Source organism: Neomonachus schauinslandi, chromosome X (genome assembly GCF_002201575.2).
Source record: "Neomonachus schauinslandi chromosome X, ASM220157v2, whole genome shotgun sequence".
In the NCBI taxonomy this organism is placed as follows: domain Eukaryota; kingdom Metazoa; phylum Chordata; class Mammalia; order Carnivora; family Phocidae; genus Neomonachus; species Neomonachus schauinslandi.
In genome coordinates this window covers 124,978,650-125,001,076 of record NC_058419.1, presented here as the reverse complement: position 1 = coordinate 125,001,076, position 22,427 = coordinate 124,978,650, and the positions used below count along the sequence as shown (strand labels likewise).

Here is a 22,427-nt window from a genome sequence, read left to right as displayed (position 1 = left end):
TTTCTTTCTTTCTTTCTTTCTTTCTTTCTTTCTTTCTTTCTTTCTTTCTTTCTTTCTTTCTTTCTTTCTTTCTCTTTCTTTCCTTCTTTCTTTCTTGAAACTATCTGGTATAATCCCTGAATGGGATAATGCAGCTTGTACCATTACAGTGACTCAATGAATACCAAAATATTGAAAATCATAAGTTCACACATAACATAACAGTTTTGCTGGTTTAGAAACCAGGCTTCTGGTCTCTGAATTTACTTCATAATTGTTGTCATTTAATGTTTTACTTGTGGACTTTTTCTTAGTGGAAAGCAAATAATGGAGAGATGGGTTTATCTCATCCAGCAGAAAATGTGGGTGTATATGAATTGCTGGCGGGGGAAGAGTATGTTTTTGATAACAGATGTATTTAAATTTTTTCATGCAATTGAGTGTTCTCCTTTATATTTTATAATAATGATGTTGCAAGAGTCATTGAATAGGGGCACCTGGATGGCTCAGACTGTTAAGCATCTGCCTTCAACTCAAGTCATGATCCCAGGGTCCTGAGATCGAGCCCTGTGTCCAACTTCCTGCTCAATGGGGAATCTGCTTCTCCCTCTGCCTCTCTCTCTCGCTCTCTCAAATTAATTAATTAATTAATTTAAAAAATAAAGTCATTGAATATCAGTCAGTTTGGAGGAAGTTTGGGGATTTATGTGAATCTTTTTAGAAATCTCTTCAGTGAGGAACCACAAGATACCACAGTCAACATATTAAATTCTTTCCAGCAGGAATTAGTAAAATAAAGCAATGAGAAAATTTCTACGTTCAATTTTTATTCATATATTTAAATTAGGAGAGAAAAATAATAAAATCACAGAGATTCTATTCTAAATCAACAACCCTGGATGAGAAAATCAGAATCTTGCTTGATGAATAAACAGCATTTGAAATCATCCAAGAATGATTTCCTATCAGTCTGGTTCAGTGGAGCTCACCACGGAGACAGGATGATTTCATGCTGTTTGGCGATGTGTGGGAATAATTGGGGTTGTCATATCTGGGGAGGGGGTGCTCCTGGCATGTGGTGGGTGGAGACCAGAGATGCTGCTCATCACCGTATAGGGTCGAGGATGCCCCACCCCAGAGATCTATCCAGCCCCAGATGCCCACAGTGCTGAGATTGAGAGACCGCATCCTGGTGCATTTGACCGGTTTCTCAATTGTGCCTTTCATGCTCTTGTTAGGGACACATGTGGGAATTTATGTCTTTAAGCATCTCCTCTGCTTTAATTGCATTGACTGGCCCAGCTGCAGGTGTTGGTTCTCAGCACATAACAAAGAAAGGAAGGAGATGTTCAATTGAAAATTATGATCAATTGTTTGCTCCATTTCAAGTATGATCTGCTGAATTTTGCCCAGTTCCGCCTGGGTTGCAATTATGTCTTTGACTCGCTCACCTACACACGGACAACTACCATGAAGATAGTGGTGGTCCTCCACTGGGCATCAAGCCACCACCATGGGTCCGCTCTACAAGACGACTGCGGCTTTGGTTATATATAATGCATGATTTTCCAGGTGTGTAGGGGAAAGGAGGAGGTTCTGTTTTTTTGGAAGAACATACAGGTACTTTCAAGACTGGTGTCAGCGGCGAGAAGATTTTTGTTAGTGAACATTAACAGGGAGAATGTTTTAATTAGTGGGGAGGTTGCATTTGGCTTTATTAGTTGGTCCTAAGCTATACCCTAACTCCTGGAACCTCCTGTATCCACAGAAGAGTGGGAGTAATCATAGTATTACTGTCCTTCCTCAAAGCTTAAGGAGATAACATCCAGTGTCCTTGGATGAAAGGTCCCACAAAAGTAATTACTGTTTTGATTTCAGCTGTGGTTGAGGAATGCCTCACAGAATTATACAGCTTTACCATCAAAGAATCCCAAAAGATCAATGAGTGCATCTTCCTTATTTTAAAGGAGATAACATAGATTTCTGCATGATGAATATACTCCCATTTATTTAGCCGTTCCTCTTCAGCATGCTTTCAGTTGGCTTCAGCCTGACTCCATGTAAAAGCAATGTTGCAATGAACCCCCTTACTCCTGACTTTTGCCTGCTGGCTGAGCGTTTCTCCAGGGTGAGAAGCCACAAATACTGCGTCTTAGTTTATGATTTCTTAAAAATTTAATATTTGGTGGAAAACGTACCCTCACAAAAGCTTTCCCTGGCAGTTCCAGGTAACTTTCTTGGAATCTTTCTTAAAACTGCATGCTATCAAACTTGAAGAAATTACTGGGGTTTTGATAGATATGCAACCTGATGATCCTTAAAATTTACTTTTTCTGGTTACTGAGGAGACTAAGCATATAGTTATGAGTTTGTTGATCCTGTGTGTCTTCTGTGAATGGCCTGTGGACACCTTATGTCTAGTCTTTCTATTATATCTTTATCCCTTTTCTAATCTATTAAAGAAAATATTCTAGATATTTTCTCCTTCTCTGAACATGCCATTTTTGCTTGGTTGATGGAGTCTCCTGATGTAGAGAAGTTGTTTTTTTCCCTCCCAATTGCTTATATTTGTTTCCTGGGGCTGCTGTAACAAATGACCACAAACTGAGGGCTTACAGCAACAGAGGTGTATCCTCCCCCATTTCTGGAGACCTGAGTCTGAGATCCAGGCGGAGCAGGTCTGCTGAGATCCAGGCATGGCAGGGCTGTGCTCCCTCTGGAGGCTCCAGGGGAGGGTCCTTCCTGGCTCCTCCAGCTTCTGGGGTCCAGGCCTCCCTGGGTTTTTGGCCGCATACCTCCCATCTCTGGCTTTGTCCTCAAGTGGCTTCTCCTCTGTGTCTGTGTCTCCTCTTCTGTTCCTTATAAGGACAACTGTCTTTGGATTTAGGGCCACCCTCATCTACAAAGGTGTCATCTCCAGATCTTCACTTCATCACATCTGGAAAGACCCCATTTCCATCTAAGCCACCATCCTCAGGTTCTTCCATATAACTACCTGATAACCTTTCTCTTACTAAGGTGTCCATGACTGATATGTTTTGCTATTTCTGGGTCATTAGGAGTTAACCTCTGAAGGCAAAACCATGAAAATCTGGAATTTTAAAGACTTTTTTCCAGCTTTATTGAGATGGAATTGACACCGAACCCTGTGTAAGTTTAACATGTACAATGTGCTATCAGTATGTACTGCAAAGTGATTACCAAAAATAAGTTAGCTAACACATCAATCACCTCACATAGCTGTATTTTTTTCCCCATCATTTTGGAAGGTCCACACCACCAACCAGGGGCACTGGTTTTGGGGTTTTATTTTGGTTTGGTTTGGTTTTTCTCACTCTCTCTCTGAAGGAATATAGTCCACATACATCAGCACGTACATTTTCATCCATTTGGGGATGCAATTATTTTGTTGGCTAATGTGTTTCCCGCTTTTTCTATTAATAACATGACCTTATAGAATAGCTTTTTGAGCAGTGCTTCTTGATTAGGTTCATAACTTTGGGCATCTCTTCAAAGACAGCTAGAAAATAAAACCAATTTGGAAGACCACATAGATATATGACACCAGCCTCATGCATTTGTACATTCCCAGAAGCCCAGTTATGCATCACCAGTTTGCCCACCTTTAATAAACTCCTATGTTAAAATTTGAGAGTGGGGAGAGGAAGTGGAGAAAGGGGTTGTGCAGAATAGGGTAGAGGTAGAGGAGCTTCCTGGGTAGACACGGTCTTCTTGATATCTTTTAAAATCTGGATTTGATATGTATAATTCTTTGAGACAGTAGAAGTTCTGTTATATCATGAAGCTAACTTTTATTTCCATCTATTTTTGTAAATACCTTTTATTTCTTGCCAGTTAGGAAGAACTTTGCACATGTGACTAGGACCATCCATTGTGACTTTACCAATCTTGGGTTGGAGAGATACGTTCTTATGAAATGAGGTGGACATGGTTACAACTGGTAAATAAATAAAAAAAGCACCGTTCTTGCATCTCTCACCCAACCCTTGGGAAATGCTCGATGTCTTCAGTGAGGATGTACTGGAAATGCATTCTGGAAATTACTGGAAATTTACAGGAATGCCATATAATGTGTGAGGCAGTGGGGCTGGGGAGAGGAAACATTAGAGTATGGCTTTTCAGGAGGTCACCATGGAACCAAGCTGAATGCACGAGTATTGATTGGGGGTCTGTGGAGCAGAGACAATGGGAGTGTAGGCTTCACCAAATGTGCCAGGGGAGTCGGCCTCTAGAAACGTCCCTCCTGAGAGCCTTCCTGGAAGTCTAAGATGACAAGGGAGCCCTGGGAATTGGACACACACACACATGATTATAAGGCAGAGACCTCCTGAATGCCACATCTCCAATTTACCAGCCTCTGTGAAAGTGTTCTAAACTCTATGACCCCAGCTCCCTCTCCCATAAAACAAAAGAAGTGTCATTAAGCTTTCGAGGCAAGCAGGGTGAGATATTTTGAGGATCCAGTGGGAACACTGGAGGTGCCTTGGGAATGAAAAAGCCCTATAAACTCTGGAGTGGTGTCATTAATTGTTATTATATAGCATTTGTCTTGTGGGGTGGCTCCTTAGCCTACGAAGCATCACCAACTTGGAGCCATTTGAGGGTCTTCTGTGGGGAGAACACAGGACTCTACCACCCTTTGGACTCTTATAAAAGGATCATAATTATAGCTGATGAACATGCCTTCTTGTGCTCAATGAGTTTGGCCAACGTCGCCATAGGTCCACAGTGTTCATCACTGTGCTTTTTTGAGGTAGACATTGCTTATCCACCTTGGGCAGAGAAATGTTCTTTGCAGGAGAGTACCATACATACCGTATGGGTGATAGAAATAGTTACGGATTGCATGCCCATTCGTGGGTGACTCATTTATTTCAGTGACTCTGCCATGAAGGGTTTTTGTTGCCAGATCCACATCATGTGTTGGAAATCTGCCATGACATTTACCCAGAAATGAGTGGGTCGTGCATGTTCTTTGTCACATTCTCTCTGCACCAACATGACTGGTTTGCAATCAACAGGTTCTTTAGTACTTTGGATTGACTGCCTGTCTATGAGAGAAATGTTGGTTCTGCACCTCTTCTGTTTTTTCTTTTTCTTCCCTAGGGGAGCAGAATACGCAGCCATGAAGCAGACAATCTGTAACTGGTAAGTAGGTGACTTCGCAAACCTTCCTTTTTCTCTGTACCCCAGACAGAAGGGTCCCAGGGTTCCTCACCTCGGCTGGTGTTTGGTCTACTTCATCTGCCTGACACCTGCTAAGGATAATGAGGGGTGTTCTAGGGGCTGTGGGTTGCTGGAGTCCCACAGGAGGGCTTTTCTGCAGAAGCGATGCTTACCTTAGGAATGACAGCATGTGTGAGAATTCAAAGGGCGAACAGCAGGATGTTGCAGAGACACAGGGGTTGTACAAGGTCCAAACTCACGGATCCTTGTAGGGATTTCAAGGACGCCCATGGATAAGCCAAGGCTGGGGGGTGGGTAGTGAGAAGAAAGCATGATGGAGCAGCAAAGAGCGCCACTTGGTGAGGCTTGCCAATCATGACGCAATGGGCAGTCACTGGACTTGGCGAGGGAGCATTGCAACCAGATTTGTACGTTGATAGCGTTGCTCAGCTTGGCTGCATTTTGGAGGGGCCCAAGTGGCAAAAATGGGACGTGCCAGGCCATTTGGGAGAGTTTGGAGATGTCCAAGTGAGACACGCTGTTGAGTTCCTTGGCCTGCCCTCATGGGCCTGTAGCTGGATGCATGCAAGTAGATTTAAGATGCATTTTTTGAGGGAGCGCGAACAGGGCTTGCAATGGATCGGATGGAATTTGGGGATGAAGAACCAGTTTCCTGCAGGAGACAATGGTCCTCAACTTGGAGCGATTTCGATCAAAGGCTGTTGTGTTCTTCAGAGCATACGATAGCCTTTAGCAGTTACGAAGGCATGAGCCTACAGCCTAATAGTAACATATACATGTATGTTAATTTTCCTTTTTCAGATATTGAAAGAATTCCCAATGTTATTTTAAATATATATTTTAATGCATTAAAAAGTAAAACTAAAATTAAAAAAAAAAAAAAAGCCAGACTAGCTGGTGATTTGCGTCCGATTTTCTATTTTGTTTACATTTTAATCCCAATAAATCAAATTATTAGGCCTTCCATTCAAGTTTAAACACTATTAGGGCTTCATTAAGGGTCTCCTATCATGAAACAGTTTGGGAAGTTATAAGAATTTAAATATCACAAGGCATAGAAAATTAATGTGTATGTTGTAGTATGTTAACATAGAATAGGACTTTAAAAAAAAACATTCTGGGGGCACCTGGGTGGCTCCGTTGGTTAAGCATGTGCCTTTGGCTCAGGTCACGATCTTGGGGTCCTGGGATTGAGCTCCTACATTGGGATCCCTGCTCTGCGGGGACTCTGCTTCTCCCTCTCCCTCTGCCCGTCCGCCTCGCTTGTGTTCTCTCTCTGTCTGTCTCAAATAAATAAATACAATCTTTAAAAATAAATACAACGTTTGCTGGCATAGAGTTGCTCATAATATGTTCTTATAATTGTATTTCTTTGGTGTTGGTTGTGATCTCTCCTCTTTCATTCATGATTTTGTTGATTTGGGTCATTTCTCTTTTCTTTTTCATAAGTCTGGCCAGGGGTTTATCAATCTCATTAATTCTTTCGAAGAACCAGCTCCTAGTTTCGTTGATCTGTTCTACTGTTCTTTTAGTTTCTATTTCATTGATTTCTGCTCTGATCTTTATTATTTCTCTTCTCCTGCTGGGTTTAGGCTTTATTTGCTGTTCTTTCTCCAGCTCCTTTAGGTGTAGGGTTAGGTTGTGTACTTGAGACCTTTCTTGTTTCTTGAGAAAGACTCTGAAAAAGAAACTGAGGGTTCTAGAGGGGAGGGGGAGGGGAGGATGGGTTAGCCTGATGATGTGTATTGAGGAGGGCACATTCTGCATGGAGCACTGGGTGTTATGCACAAACAATGAATCATGGAACACTACATCTAAAACTAAGGATGTAATGTATGGGGATTAACATAAGAATAAAAATAAATAAATAAAATAAATACAAAGAAAAAATAAAATAAAAGTAATTCTGGTTTCCGAGTCAGGCAGGCCAAGGTGCACCATGCAGCAGGAACTGGTGAGAAATAGCACAACACGGTCTTTTCAGTTGTCCGCGGGGCAAACGCAGATTGACAGTGTGAGTTGCTGGGTTTGTCACGTCCCCAAATGCTTCCAGGGCCTGCCGTCTGTCCGTGGGCCTGTGCTGCTGGTTTGGGGGCCTGAGCGCGGCCTTCGCCACGGGGAACTCCAGGCCCAACATTGTGCTGCTGATGGCGGACGACCTTGGGGTGGGGGACTTGTGCTGCTACGGTAACAACACAGTGAGGTAAGGAAGCCGCCCCTGCCCCGCTGTGGAGTGGGGGGGGTGCCTTGGGCCGCGGGAGCAGCTGGGCCCTGGCTGGGAGTCTGAGATCCAGGAGGGGCCGAGGCTGGGAGTCTGAGACCCACGAGGGGCTGGAGGCTGGGAGTCTGAGATCCAGGTGGGGCGGAGGCTGGAAGTCTGAGATCCAGGAGGGGCTGAGACTGGGAGTCTGAGATCCAGGAGGGGCTGAGGCCGGGAGTCTGAGATCCAGGTGGGGCCAAGGCTGGGAGTCTGAGATCCAGGCGGGCTGGGGGCTGGGAGTCTGAGATCCAGGTGGGGCCAAGGCTGGGAATCTGAGACCCACGAGGGGCTGGAGGCTGGGAGTCTGAGACCCACAATGGGCTGGAGGCCGGGAGTCTGAGATCCAGGAGGGGCCGAGGCCGGGAGTCTGAGACCCACGAGGGGCTGGAGGCTGGGAGTCTGAGATCCAGGTGGGGCCAAGGCTGGGAGTCTGAGATCCAGGCGGGGCTGAGGCTGGGAGTCTGAGATCCAGGAGGGGCTGAGGCTGGGAGTCTGAGATCCAGGCGGGGCGGAGGCTGGAAGTCTGAGATCCAGGAGGGGCTGAGACTGGGAGTCTGAGATCCAGGAGGGGCTGAGGCCGGGAGTCTGAGATCCAGGTGGGGCCAAGGCTGGGAGTCTGAGATCCAGGCGGGCTGGGGGCTGGGAGTCTGAGATCCAGGTGGGGCCAAGGCTGGGAATCTGAGACCCACGAGGGGCTGGAGGCTGGGAGTCTGAGACCCACAATGGGCTGGAGGCCGGGAGTCTGAGATCCAGGAGGGGCCGAGGCCGGGAGTCTGAGACCCACGAGGGGCTGGAGGCTGGGAGTCTGAGATCCAGGCGGGGCTGAGGCTGGGAGTCTGAGATCCAGGAGGGGCCAAGGCCGGGAGTCTGAGACCCACGAGGGGCTGGAGGCTGGGAGTCTGAGATCCAGGAAGGGCTGAGGCCGGGAGTCTGAGATCCAGGAGGGGCTGAGACTGGGAGTCTGAGATCCAGGTGGGGCGGAGGCCGGGAGTCTGAGATCCAGGTGGGCTGGAGGCTGGGAGTGTGACAACCAGGAGGGGCCGAGGCTGGGAGTCTGAGATCCAGGAGGGGCTGAGGCTGGGAGTCTGAGATCCAGGAGGGGCCAAGGCCGGGAGTCTGAGACCCACGAGGGGCTGGAGGCTGGGAGTCTGAGAGCCAGGAAGGGCTGAGGCCGGGAGTCTGAGATCCAGGTGGGGCCGAGGCCGGGAGTCTGAGATCCAGGCGGGGCCGAGGCCGGGAGTCTGAGATCCCGGTGGGGCCGAGGTTGGGAGTGTGAGATCCAGGCGGGGCTGAGGCCGGGTCCTCATGAAGCCCCTCTCCCTAGTGTGTAGACCCCGTGTTCTCCCTGTGTCCTCATGTGGTCCTCCTTCTGTGGGTGTCCTCATCTCCTCTTCTTACAAGGACGCTCCTCCTCTTGCATTAGGACCCACCCCTGACTTCGTTTTAACTCAGTTTCCTCTTTAGCGACCCCAACTCCAGAAACAGTCCCATTCCGAGGTCTTCAGGGTCAGGACTCCTACTTAATGAATTTTGGGGGACCACCGTTCAGCCCACAGCACACATTATGTGCCCTTTTGTGTCTGGCTTCTTTCACGGAGCATCATGTTTTCAACGATGTGGCAGCAAGTATCATTCCTTCCTTTCTGTCTGTAGTTGAATAATATTGCACGGCAGAGACGAACGACGTTAGAGTTTTTCAGGGTCTTCCCTGAATTATTTCCTAAGCCTTTGGTGACCTCGATCCTTCTGTATGTCCTTACTCCCCAGCACCAGACAAACCTTATTCATGTGCAAATACACGGTGCCTCTTAGTGTGAATTTAAATACCATCGCTTCTCCTTGGAATGTGGCTCATGGAACAGTCCTATATTTAAGCATATTTTTGGACTTTGAAAGGAGATGATGTTCTTTAAGGCATTTAAGGTCTACATGAGCACATTTGTCTGCTATTTAATTCCTGCAAGGAAGTAATGGGTAAGGCAGGAGACATTGCTTGAGAATCTGGTACTGTCCGTCTCGTCCAGTTGCTGACTCTCCCCCACACAGATACTGAGAGTGTTTGCGGGTACAGGACTCTCTCCCCCATCACACTGCTGCAGGGTTGTGAGACTAGTATGTCATTCACGTGTTTTTAAGATTGGGGATACCTTAGCTTATGGGATTTGCTAAAAGCACCTGTGTGAGCCTATATTCTATAGATGCTCCGAGAAATTTTTCGAGACCTTAAAATATCAGATGAGCAATGTGGGAGGTAATTTAAACTCCAAAATGTCACCATTTAGTTATTTAAAAAAAAAAAAGATACATGTTACTACAAGAAATACAGTAAAATTTTATGTAATCCAAGTCACCCGTTCATTTCAGGAGTATAATATGAGCAAACGGACTAACGTTTGCCTTGAAATGCCTATGAGCTCAGACTAGTTATAGTTCAATTATACCGCGGACCTATATTAGTCTGCAATTGTTTGGCCTGAAGATATACTGTTTTAAAGTCTGCTTTCCATTTCCTTGTGACCATCGAGGAGGCCTCTAAACAGGTAGATGGATTGAAGCTTAAAAGGCATGTATTTTAGGTTTACTGGAAACAGAGTCAGCTGGACTCAGAACAGAATGGCTTTGAATCTTCTTTGTTTCGTTGAGAATTAGAAACCCGCGTGATGAATCCTCCTTCTGTCCGCAGCACACCGAATATCGACCGCTTGGCAAACGAGGGCGTGAGGCTCACCCAGCACTTGTCAGCTGCTTCCGTATGCACCCCGAGTCGGGCTGCCTTCCTGACGGGCCGGTACCCCATCCGATCAGGTGCGACAGAGCAATGCAAGGACAATGTTGTCTTTATGTCATGCTTTCTTCTTCTTTATTTGCTACTCTTCGTAAGGATTCTCAAAAGGTCACTTCTGGTATTAAGAATCTACTTGCAAATGGGGGTCGTGTTGTTTACCTTGATGCTATACAGCGTAAACCGGTGGGTCTCTTGCCAGGGTCCACCAAGCCTGCTCGCCTGTGTGCATACAACGAAGGGTTTGGGCTTCTGGAGAGCAATATCCCAGCTGCTTGTAAGATCTGCAAGTACTTGTAGTCAGAGCCTTCAAGATGTTCCTTTTGTCTTCAAGCTAGCAGAAAGCATATCATAGTTCCAAGAAAAGTGGGTCTGTCCAGTGTCAGGGCATGCGATTGGAACCAGAAGAAGCTCTTGAGAAGAACATGGAAAAGAAGGAGACTCATACATTTTCTCTCTCTCTCTCACACACACAAGATGATGTTGTAGAATCAACATTATGGATATCAATTTTTATACTCAGCTACAACGTATTGAACCTTTTATGATGTAGAAGTTACCGATATTCCCAATCCCTAGGTTTCTATCTATCTAAGTTTCTACCCAAGTATAGAGACGTCTACATAGGACCTCAACTTCAGAGGAGGGTCTGGAGGAGACATGGGTTTCTCACCATGTAGCAAGATGGGATCAAAGTTCTGCTCCGTCAAATTTTTATACACACACTAACATCTATACATATATTTATAATTAATTAAAAGATGTAACCACTTTTCTTGAAAATGATAGGTAGGCTTTTGTGTTTTAGGATTTGGCAAAAGGCATCCTTTTTAATGTACCTGTTTCTGTTGAGAATGGAAAAACAAGAAGCAGATTGGATCACAGTGCTATTTTAACATATTTTGATTTTTTTTTTATTGGTTGTGCATGTTTGTGTGATGCCTTTCATTTATAGGTTTATTCTTGGTAGTTGTAACATAAGTAGGACATATGCACCTCAAGGCGCCAAGAGTTCCAGTGGTTGAGATGCAAAGAATAGTTCAGTGAGCGCTGGAAGCCCATAGGGACCTCTACAGCATCCCAGGAAAGTCCTCCAGGATGAAGTTCCTTGAAATGTGAGGAGTCAGGAGGGAGGGTGTGCTCAGCAGAGGAAGTGGCACACAGAGACAATGCAGTGAGGCATGAGCGCGCTAGGCGAATGAGGTAGCCACAGCAATAATCAGTTGTCTCAGATTACCAAACACTGTGTAAACTCCACCCCAGATTTAGATTTCAACAGAGGGTGATGGACGGACAGTAATGAGGTTTGACCAGGGGAGGGACATGGGCTGGAAGGGTTCTTCAGAAGATGCCTGGGATGGTGGACAGAGATTGGCTTGTGGACATTAAAGCACAGCCCAGCTGAATCTCTGCTCGAAAGCTATGGCGTTGGAGATAAATATCCAAACCGTTTACCCAGTTAGAGTTATCAGGACTTGACATGGGATTGGACAGAAGAGGTGACTCTGAGTGAGAGGGAGGATCCCAAAGGAATTCATGGATTGGGTGGCTGGGGGGGATTATGGTGTCCTTGGTTGAGGCAGGTTTGAAGTATGAGGACCATGGACTCTGTGTTGGTCATGTTGAGATTTGGGCTCCTAAGTATAGAGATGTCTAGGACCTCAACTTCAGAGGAGGGCCTGGAGGAGACCTGGGTTTCTCACCATGTAGAAAGATGACATCAAAGTTCAGAACCGAGGTCCAAGGATATCATCCCCAGAGTCACATGCACGGTTATATTTGAATTTTGAATCATCAATGCCTAGATTTTAAGTACAAGTATGCCCCGTGCAACATGGGGGGCAGGCCTGTACTAAGAAATCATTCATTGTTCATATGAAATTCCAGTGTGACCGGGCGTGTCGTGTATTGAGCTCGTGATCCCGATCCCCACAGAACATCTGCATCTGGCAAATGTGAGGACAAGCTAAGTAGAGACAAAAAGGCAAGGGAACGTTCGGGAAAGAACAGCACGGTGGGGGCTCAGTAGGAGACACTTCAAGGAGAGGAGGATGAATCCTGGGGTTTGTCATGACTGTCAAGAAAGAGGGACTGTGGGACTCATGGGGTGCTTCCTCCTGTGACTTCAGGAATGGCATCTCGCTTCAACCTGAACCGCGAGCTCACCTGGCTAGGAGGCTCGGGTGGTCTGCCCACCAATGAAACGACTTTTGCCACACTGCTGCAGCATCGCGGCTACCGCACGGGGCTCATAGGTATGGCACGCAGGACTCTGAACTCGGAAGCATGCTTGTGCGCGTCCCCTTTCACTGGGACTGAGCTTCCCCGGGACGTCAGCTGGACCCACTCCAGTGACCTCTTGTTGTGAGGACACGCGTGGGGTAGGGATTTAATGCACGATTACCCAGGACCTTTAGTATCTCGAGCAGGGTATTGGAAGAATCACGGGAACCAAAAGCAAATGGGCTCATCCATTGCTATCACCAAAATGGAATATTCTGGAGGGGGCGAGGTGGGGGGTATACTACTTTTATGACATCATTACTAGCAGAGAAGTGAGTGTGTTTTTATTTATTTTTATTATTTTTTTTAAAGATTTATTTATTTTGGAGACAGAGAGCAGCAAGCAAAGGGGTTTCTACTGCCCTGTTTTAGTCTGAAAGATGTAGGGTGTAGGGAAAGCAGTGTTGGTGACAAATATGGGAACCTTCTTAGCATCCTCAGGGAGGTGATTGGGGTACCAAGAAGATATCCCCATGGCAAGGGACTGCAAGTCGTATTTAACTTTTGCTAAGTGAAGCCCACGTTCTAGAAACAGGTAGATGTATCTGCTGCCATTTTGTTTCTCCTGCAGGCAAGTGGCACCAGGGTTTGAGCTGTGCCTCTCGGGATGATCACTGTTACCACCCCCTCAACCATGGGTTCGACTACTTCTACGGGCTGCCCTTTGGCCTGATAAGCGATTGTCAGACGTCCAAGACACCAGAGCTGCACCGCTGGATCAGGATCAAACTCTGGATCTCCACGGTGGTGCTCAGCCTCGTCCCCCTCCTGCTCCTCATCCCCAAGTTCGCCCGCTGGTTCGCCGTTCCGTGGAAGGTCATCCTCACCTTCGCTCTTCTTGCCTTCCTGTTTTTCATTTCCTGGTACTCCAGTTACGGGTTTACTCGGCGTTGGAACTGCATTCTTATGAGAAACGATGATATCATCCAGCAGCCGATGCAGGAGGAAAGAGTGGCTTCCCTATTGCTGAAGGAGGCACTTGCCTTTATCGACAGGTATGGAGTCATTTCCGGCCCGATTCCATGCATGGGAATTTTGTCTGTGTTTCGGAGAAGTCGGGTTCATCTTGGGGATATGGGCCTTCTTGTGTGTGTGTGTGTGTGTGTGTGTGCGCGCGCGCTCACGCGCACGCGCGGTATTTGCCATATAGTAGAATCTCTACTTAGAATAAAATTGAATGTTAAATTTCCTGCAAATTGTAAACTCTGAAATGGTAAAGAAATATATTGTGCTCACTCTTTTTTATAAAAACGAATCCTTATGCTTTGATCCGTATCACTTCAATATGGATTGGGATCTAAATGGATTCAGTCTTTGGGATTGATGTTGATTTTGGTTTGCCTTAGAAGCAGCCCGAAAATCCTTCTGTGTCCATGAATAATGAGGGAGTGATTCTATGTATAGATACCTAATTTGAGGTTTCATGTGTTCAATACAAGCCACGTGGGCATGAAGGTAATGGTCTCCTGTCTTTGCATACCAGCTCCCTTCTAGGTTACCAACTAGAAGCAGATTGAGTTGTGGGTGTGGATGCTCATTGACCTCGTGTGTATGGGGTACAGGGGAGTGGATGGAAGAGGAAAAGGTGTAACTCTGTGGGGATGATGCGTCCGACAATGGGATCTCATCCATTCATATGCTTTGATCCTTTGCTCTAACACAGTGGTCAGAACGCAGTCACTCAACTCTGCTTGTCACTCCCATGGGCTGTCTTTGATAGAACACACCCAATCTCTATGCCCTTCCCCCTTTATAATGCCCGGTTGTAAAAGCATGTGAAGGAGGAATCTTAAATGGCTCCATGGGACATTAAAATGCAGAACACAGCAAACAAGATGTATTAGCATCTTAGCTCCTTCTATCTTGCTACCTGTGATTCTGTGCAAGCAGCCTCCTGGCCCAAAGTTAATGCCAAAGCTCCAGCCATCACATTTACATTCCAGAGAGCATAGAGGAGGAGGAGGAGGAAGGAATGAAGAAGTCTTTCTTCAGAAGATAGACTGCAATCACTATTTTGTTGCTAATGCAAATGTCCCGCTATTCTTTCTTCCTACTCACGGCCTTTCCGCTGATGTCCTGCTGTGCTAGCTGTTAATCTCCTGAGTGGTATTGGTCATGTGAGGACCTAGACAACCTCTGTCAACTGTTGCGAGATCTTTCAGCTGATGAGGAATCCTATCCCAGGGGAGAAAACGCCTTTGTTTGTGATGATAACTCAGTTCACGTTTCACCCCTTAGGTATAAACGCAGCCCCTTCCTCCTCTTTGTGTCCTTCCTGCAAGTCCACACTCCACTGATCACCAAAGAGAAGTTTGTGGGGCACAGTAAATACGGACTCTATGGGGATAATGTCGAAGAAATGGATTGGATGGTGGGTAAGTGTCGAGAAAAACAATCTAAAGTATCTGATGCATGGGCTAGAGAAAGTGAATGCATCCTGGTTGCCTCAAACAACGGACAGCCCCTTGTGGATCTTGGGCAGTCGGCAAATATTGGTTCCAGGGAACTAATTCAAGATCTGGCTGTAGGTGCAGCAAAATCACTGACTATTCCCCCCCCAAGAAAACAGTCACAATTATAAATATGGGATTTTCCCGTCTTTAAAATTAAGACTCATTGTTCAAAATGGATGAAGTTGCATTGTAAAGGATACTGCCCTTCCCCATCATTCTGATGGATATAAAAGGAAATGTGTTTTTCCCATTAGCTCATTTTTTTACGAGAAATGCTTAGAAACGCGGGAGGGAATTTACCTAAACTGAAGCCATTTGTTTCAAATTCATAAGGGTTCAATGTGGAAACGAACACAAAAGGTCACGAATGAGGGCGGGGACTGCTGCAGAGACAGGTTGGGTCGGGGAGAAGCACCACATGCATATCCATAAAGCAACTGAGCGTGCTTTCCAAATAGCCTTTTCCTTCAATTGGACATGATGAAGTATTTTTTCATCTCAAAAATTGTATTTTACTTTTGAAGCACAGGATGATTTTTTTTTTCTTCTACTAGTAGAAGCTTCTGAAAAGTGTTCTGTGCAGAACCACCTAAACTAATGTTCACAGAATTTTAAATTTTTTAAGTTTCTTAAATATAAAAAGGTTACTTTTACATATATTAGGTATATATAAACATGCATTTAATATCTATTGATATTAAATCAACTAAGAATATAATTTAAATTAACATTTAAAATCTATCCATGCAAATTAAATATTAATGTTCATATATGTATACATTTACATATACAGTTTATATGTCTATATATGCATGCTACTATATATATATATATATATATATTTTTTTTTTAATTCCCTGGCAAATACACACAAACATTGATACCTGCTACAGTAAAAACAACTCTAACATTGTAACTTTACTGTAGTTGTAAGATTATGATTTCTTTCCTTGATGTTTATTATCGTCCAGGATCATCTGCTTTGGAAACAAGGCATTTTGCCGCATTTGTATCTCGAGTCAGAGAGCAGTTTTATGCAAAAAGACTTTCTGTCCATGTTTATATGCAGAGTTTGCCACGAACAGCTAATTATGTTTATTTTGTAGTCTGTGTAAATACACGATGCAGATGCGCTGTAAATACTATCAACTGCATTTAGTAATATTTTTAATTGCATTCCCAAGCTAATACCGTTTACATGGGAGAAAGGAAAGGTAGGTATTTTTCTGCATGACATCTTCCCAATATGCTGTGTTTTTTTCCCCTTCATGGCTTATGAAAATCATATCAAAACCAGGGGCAGATCAAAAATCAGAGAAGTGTCTTTTGTGTGTGGGTTTGTTTCTACTTTGCAATATGATGATAAAACTTAAGATCATTTCCCAAGTTAATAACCTTCTCAGGAAGAAGCCATAGCAATGGTGTCCTTGGAACGGCATGCAAAGCGAATCTCCTGAAGGCTCCAAGGGTTCAGCAATATTTTAAATTATCTATTCGAGGGAACTTGTACTTTAAAAACATATTTTAGTGGCTTTTCATTCTTGCCTTCTTTCCTTGTATTTTTGTCTTGTAAGAGATTTTATGATTATTCTGTTGCCATATGCACATACGTATACACACACGCTTTTACATGTTTTATACATTGCATACACAGAAGCTTACATATATGCATTTCCAAAAAACAAAAGGATTGGCACGTATTTTATTTACTTGGTATAAGTTACAAATAACCTTTATGCTAAATACAATAGCCAGCTCTAATGAGAACTCATAATTTACATGTAATTATTCTCTTACCAAGAAGCCATTATAATCTTTATCTTCCATAATCTGGGCTTTAAAATATATTAATTTCTAGCTTCAACATTTCTAAAAAATGGCCAGTGTGGTTTCTAAAACAAATCCCTTTTAAACAAGGAAACAGAAAGGTTAATGAGTTTATGCTTAAATCAGTTAAATCAGCATAGTTTGGGATGTGGCTAGATCAGCTTTCTACTTGTTTTTTTTTTCAAAAACCCTTTGTCCCCAGGAGGCCAGAGTGTCTCAGTAGGTTAAGTTTCTGCTTTCGGCTCGGGTCATGATCCCAGGGTCCTGGGATCGGGCCCCAAGTCACGCTCCTTCCTCAGCAGGGAGCCTGCTTCTCCCTCTGCCTCTGCCGCTCCCCTTGCTTGTGCTCTCTCCCTCTCTGACAAATAAATAAAATACTAAAAAAAAAAGTCCTTTGTCCCCTTAAGAGATTGTCCACACATCAGCACGATGCTTGCTGAGTCTAGTGAAGTATTAATTATGGTCGCGTGCTTAACTACAAGAATAACCTGCAGGTCAGATGCAACCTTTAGAAGGGCGTGGGGATAGTGCATCCTTTAGGGGTGGGGCTCATGCTCTCTGGAGCAAGGGTATGACTCTGCGAATTTATTCCTGGACATGTCAGTTTTTGAACTGTCTTCTCTGTTTTATCAGTGTTTGTAAGTTTCTTTTAACTGACAGCCCTAATATTTAATGGTTATTTGAATTTTGAGTGATGATGATGTGTTCTACATACTAGTTCATACTTTCTAATATATTGTATGTGTATATGCAGTGTGTGTATATAATGTGTGTATATATTATTATGTAACTTGTAAAATAAATACATATTCTTATATATTGTATAATATATATTTCTTACAGGTAGTATATGTCATATTTTATATATATTATATATTATATTTCTTAAATATTAGATAAGAAAATCATTCATTACAAACTAAAATGATATATTAAATGTTATATAATAAAATTACATATTGTATGATGAAATATTATCTATTAGTATTATATAATAAGTAACCATTATATAACACTATTATATAGTATATAATCATCAAACATTATACAATATTTTAATAGATTATTTGTATTCTATAATAGATTATATTATATATTTAATATAATATTTCAAGATATTATTAATTATAACTTTTATAGTTATAAATATTTCATTATACTTACATATCATATATTACATATTTGTATACCATATATCATATATTACCATATCATATATTACATATTACCATATAATATAATAATATATAATATTCATATATAATATTAATAATATAATATTCATATAATCTGATGATCATAATATTCATAATATATATATACTATAGGAAGTATATAGGATTATAATACAAATTATATTTTATGTATTTACATACAAATAATATATTTATCATATATTATAGTATATATTATGTATTACAGTTTATTATGATTTAAAATATATTATAGAAACATCTTTTATATTTTAAATAGAATTATATTCATTATTATATTATTAGATATAAATAATTTATATTATATATATTATTATTATTTTATTATGTATTTATATTGAATACATGCTTTTATATACATATATAAAATATTATATAGTGTAAAATATATAACAAATAATTATAAATATATAAAGCTCAATTTTATATTCTACACTATCTAGTATATGTATTCTATGGCATATAGGATTTATTTATGTCTCTACTGTATAGAATACTTGTATATACTACACATGTATTAGAGTATATGATCATGATTTATTATATATTATGATAGCCTATACAATAAAATAACCCTTAAATATATTGTTATGCTAACAAATGCCTAATAATAATCACGTCATAGACTGACAGTGGTCCATGGTGAAAGGTGAGTTTCTTGTTTCCCCCCACACCAGGTAAGATCCTGGAGACCCTGGACCAGGAGCGCCTGGCCAACCACACGCTGGTGTACTTCACCTCAGACAACGGGGGTCGCCTGGAGGTGCAGGAAGGCGAGGTCAAGCTGGGTGGTTTCAACGGGATCTACAAAGGTGATGTGCAGAGAGTCCATGTGTTTTAGTTTAATCCCTCAGTGGGGTCTACTTCGTTTTGCCTGCACGTGCATTCATTTGCAAACTTGGTTTGGAGATTTTTGTGGGAGTTATACTCTGTTATGAAACTGGATGGAAAAAGGTGCGAGTCTGGGGCAATGTCTGAGAATTTAAGACAACAATGCCTGAAGTAATGAGAGCTTCTTGAGTGTAAATACAGAGGTTCTCAATGACCATCTAAAGCAGGTCTCTCAGGCTTGGCACTCTGAGCATTTGGGGCTGGATGACTCTTTGATGTGGGACGTTCTAGGCACTGTAGGGTGTTGAGCAGTATCCCTGATCTTCACCCTACACTTGCCAGGAGCACCTACCACTCCCCTCCCTATCAAAATAGTGACAACCTAAACTGTCTCCAGACATTGCCCAGTGTCCCGTGGGGCCAAAGTCCTCTGCAGTTGAGAACCACTTGCTCTAGTATAATACTAACCTGAGTACCCAAATCCAGGTTTTTAATGGAATGAAATCAATTATGGCATCACTATGCTTCAAACACTGCGAAATGATCAGGAAATGAGGTGTTCATTTGGAGTGGGTGCCTTCCTCCTCATTGCGAGTGGATTCTTCTGACATCTTTGATGTACTCCCTGCTGGATTATTCAATAGCTCCCCTGAGCCTGCCCTTATGGGTCAGCAAAGCGGATCAAAAAGAGTTTAAAAATGAATTTGGTGTTTGATACTCCCCTCCTACCTCCCCCAACCCCAATCAAAAAAAAAAAAAAAAAAGTAAAAGGGTGTCAAAGTTGTCATCATTACAAAAATCAGAACTTTAGGAGTTCCTTGTACTTTATGAAACAATTTAGGATAGATAGGTAGATGATGGATGGATGGATGGATGGATTGATGGATTGATGGATGGAAGGAATAGATAGATGATAGATAGATGGATAGATAGATGGTTGGATGGATGGATGGATGGATGGCTGCAAAGACGTGATAGGTATATGGATAGGTATATAGATGATAGATATATTGGTTGATCCATAGATAGATAGATAGATGATTGATAGATGGATAGATAGATTGTAGATAGATATAATAGAAATGTTATATATTGTGATTGACAGCAAGTGAGCTCCTAAATATATTCACCTTTTCTGGTGGGTCATGTCAGCTTGCTGTAGACATACTGCTAATTAGCATAGACTAAATTGGTCACAAGCCTAGTAGCAAAGGTGTTTAATAAAATTAATATATACCGTTATATATGCCACCAAATGAGATGTGATGATTTTAACAGTGACATTGCTTGTGTGTGTGCATGTGGTGGGGGGTTGTGTGTGCATAAAACCATCACTCTAAAAAGTGCTTTCACATAGCTCTCAAAGAGGTACAGCAAAATTGTTGTGAGCAGATTTTACCTTTGGAACTGGCCTCCAGATCACCGGGAGGAGCTGAGTCCATTTGAGAGACAAATTTGGGTGTTTGGGTAGAAGGTTAGATTTTTTGTAGGTACCTAACACAGTCGCTGGCTATTAAATAGGACCATGAAAATGTCAAGATGGGTTTACGTTCGGTTTTTTGTTTGTTGCTTATTGGTATACAAACATAAATTCAGTGGAGGGAGCTTGTTAAGTTTTCCAGAAAGAATGGTGCTGATGAACTGGGACAGCTTTGGACACTGGCTAGACCGGAGTCTTTGTCCCTAAATGTTTTCCCATTTAATGTCTCCCCACTTCCACATGGAGATACCCCATCTTGTCTTTTCTTTGTAATTCATACTGCCAGAGTGACCAGCACGTAAAAGGTGTTCCATGAACATTTCATGTTTGTTCTACTTTGGAAGAGTTTCCTCCCACCCCACCCAGAGAATCTCATTGTTTTCCCTTAAAAAAGTCTGTATGATCTTGACTATGTCATTTGGCTTAGGATTGTATCTCTATTCTGCAATGAACATCTTGACCGTAGGATAGGTCCTAAAGCACACGGGCTCATCTATTTTGTGCTCAGAAACACCCGAAATGTCCTTTGTCCGAGGTGGGATCCTCAACGCTTTATCCACCTCTGCACCATTCACGAGCCTATGACCTCTCCATCTTCGTCCATATGGGGAATCACTGAATAAAGTTCAAATTCCTTATTTTCTCTCAAGGATCAGCATGGCCCAGGTAGAACCTATTTCTCTGGTCTTGCTTGGAGCCTCATTTACTTATCCATCTTTTAGAGCCCAGTGTGATTCCAATAAAGACTGAAGATTTGCCAGATTACAGAATGTTCTCTTTTCTCCTAATAGTGAAACTCCGTGGCACTCATTGGTACAAAATAACACACCGTATTAGGACATCACTTGTTTTTATTTGTTATAGATGGGTTTGTCGTTTGACGGCCAGATGTTCACAAGTCGAGTTTCAACTTCTGGAAAGCAAGAAATATATCTCAGGTTGTCTGTATCTCTCTGTGTGTGTGAATATAGAACACTGGCATGGATTTGACAAGTGACAGAAAACGTTCCATCTAGATGTAATTTCCAACTGAGTGGAGAAATATGGTTGACTTGACTTCATCTTTGACTTTGATTTTTGGTTTTAGGTGGCAAGGGGATGGGCGGATGGGAAGGGGGCATTCGTGTCCCAGGAATATTCCGGTGGCCGACAGTCCTGGAGGCTGGGAAAGTGATTGACGAACCAACGAGCCTAATGGACATTTACCCGACACTGTCTTATATAGGTGGAGGGATATTGCCCCAGGACAGGTATATGGAAACAGTGCTTGTTCTTAACCTAGGCAGATACATCTGACATGCGCTTGGATATATCAGCAAATGTTCTGTGTGTATGTGTGGTATATTACTTAATTTTCAGTAATCTGCTAAGATGGCCAGACAACATCTTTCTCCCCTTAACAGACGGTGGGATAGCTTGTCTGTTTCCCTATTAGAATATGTTCTACTTTGGCTCTCATACTTACACAGACATAGGCTCTGTTGTCCTCATGGTTGGGATCGACTCTCATTCAGTTGTATATCCCCCACAGCACCTAGACCATTAAGCAAATATTTATTAGGTGAATTACTGAATAAAAGTAAGTATGTGTAAATGTATGTGTGATGAATTATGCCTTCTTTCTCTATGGGCTTTGAGATGCATAAATACATTTCATGCTCTAATGATTAAATTCCGTGTGTGAGGACTAGTATCTATTCATCTGCGGCACAGTTTTATTTGAATCAAATGAGTGTCAAGAGCTCAATTTTCTAATCCATGACACTCACTCATAGTGTCTTACAAGGTATCGGAATAATACCTCCAGCCGCTCACCTCTCCCACTGTCTTAGAAATTGTGTGAGGTTTGCCTCTTTTTCAGTTTTTTTTATTTTTTTGTTTTTTGTTGTTCTTTTTGTTATAAAATGAGTGAAGATGTGTAGTAAGCTTATTTTTAAAGTCCTTTCCTCTTCTCCCCTTCCTTCCTCCTCCTCCTACTCTTCCTCTTCTTCTTCTCCTCCTTCTCATCCTCCTCCTTCTTCTTCTTTTACTTCTTTTTCTTCTCCTCCTCCTCTTCTTCTTCTTCTTCTTCTTCTTCTTCTTCTTCTTCTTCTTCTTCTTCTTCTTCTTC

General features: G+C 42.7%; 1 protein-coding gene across 1 annotated transcript in view; it reads left to right on the top strand.

Annotated features, from left to right (window-relative positions):
- Positions 1–7,313: 7,313 nt before the first annotated feature.
- ARSH (arylsulfatase family member H) overlaps positions 7,314–22,427 on the top strand; it is a 17,691-nt gene continuing 2,577 nt past the window's right edge. The window contains exons 1-7 of the mRNA XM_021677829.1: positions 7,314–7,390; positions 10,131–10,252; positions 12,359–12,484; positions 13,084–13,507; positions 14,751–14,887; positions 18,684–18,818; positions 21,405–21,567. Of these exons, the coding sequence (XP_021533504.1) occupies positions 7,335–7,390; positions 10,131–10,252; positions 12,359–12,484; positions 13,084–13,507; positions 14,751–14,887; positions 18,684–18,818; positions 21,405–21,567 (1,163 nt within the window). The 5' untranslated portion in view covers positions 7,314–7,334. The remainder of the gene's footprint in view (positions 7,391–10,130; positions 10,253–12,358; positions 12,485–13,083; positions 13,508–14,750; positions 14,888–18,683; positions 18,819–21,404; positions 21,568–22,427) is intronic.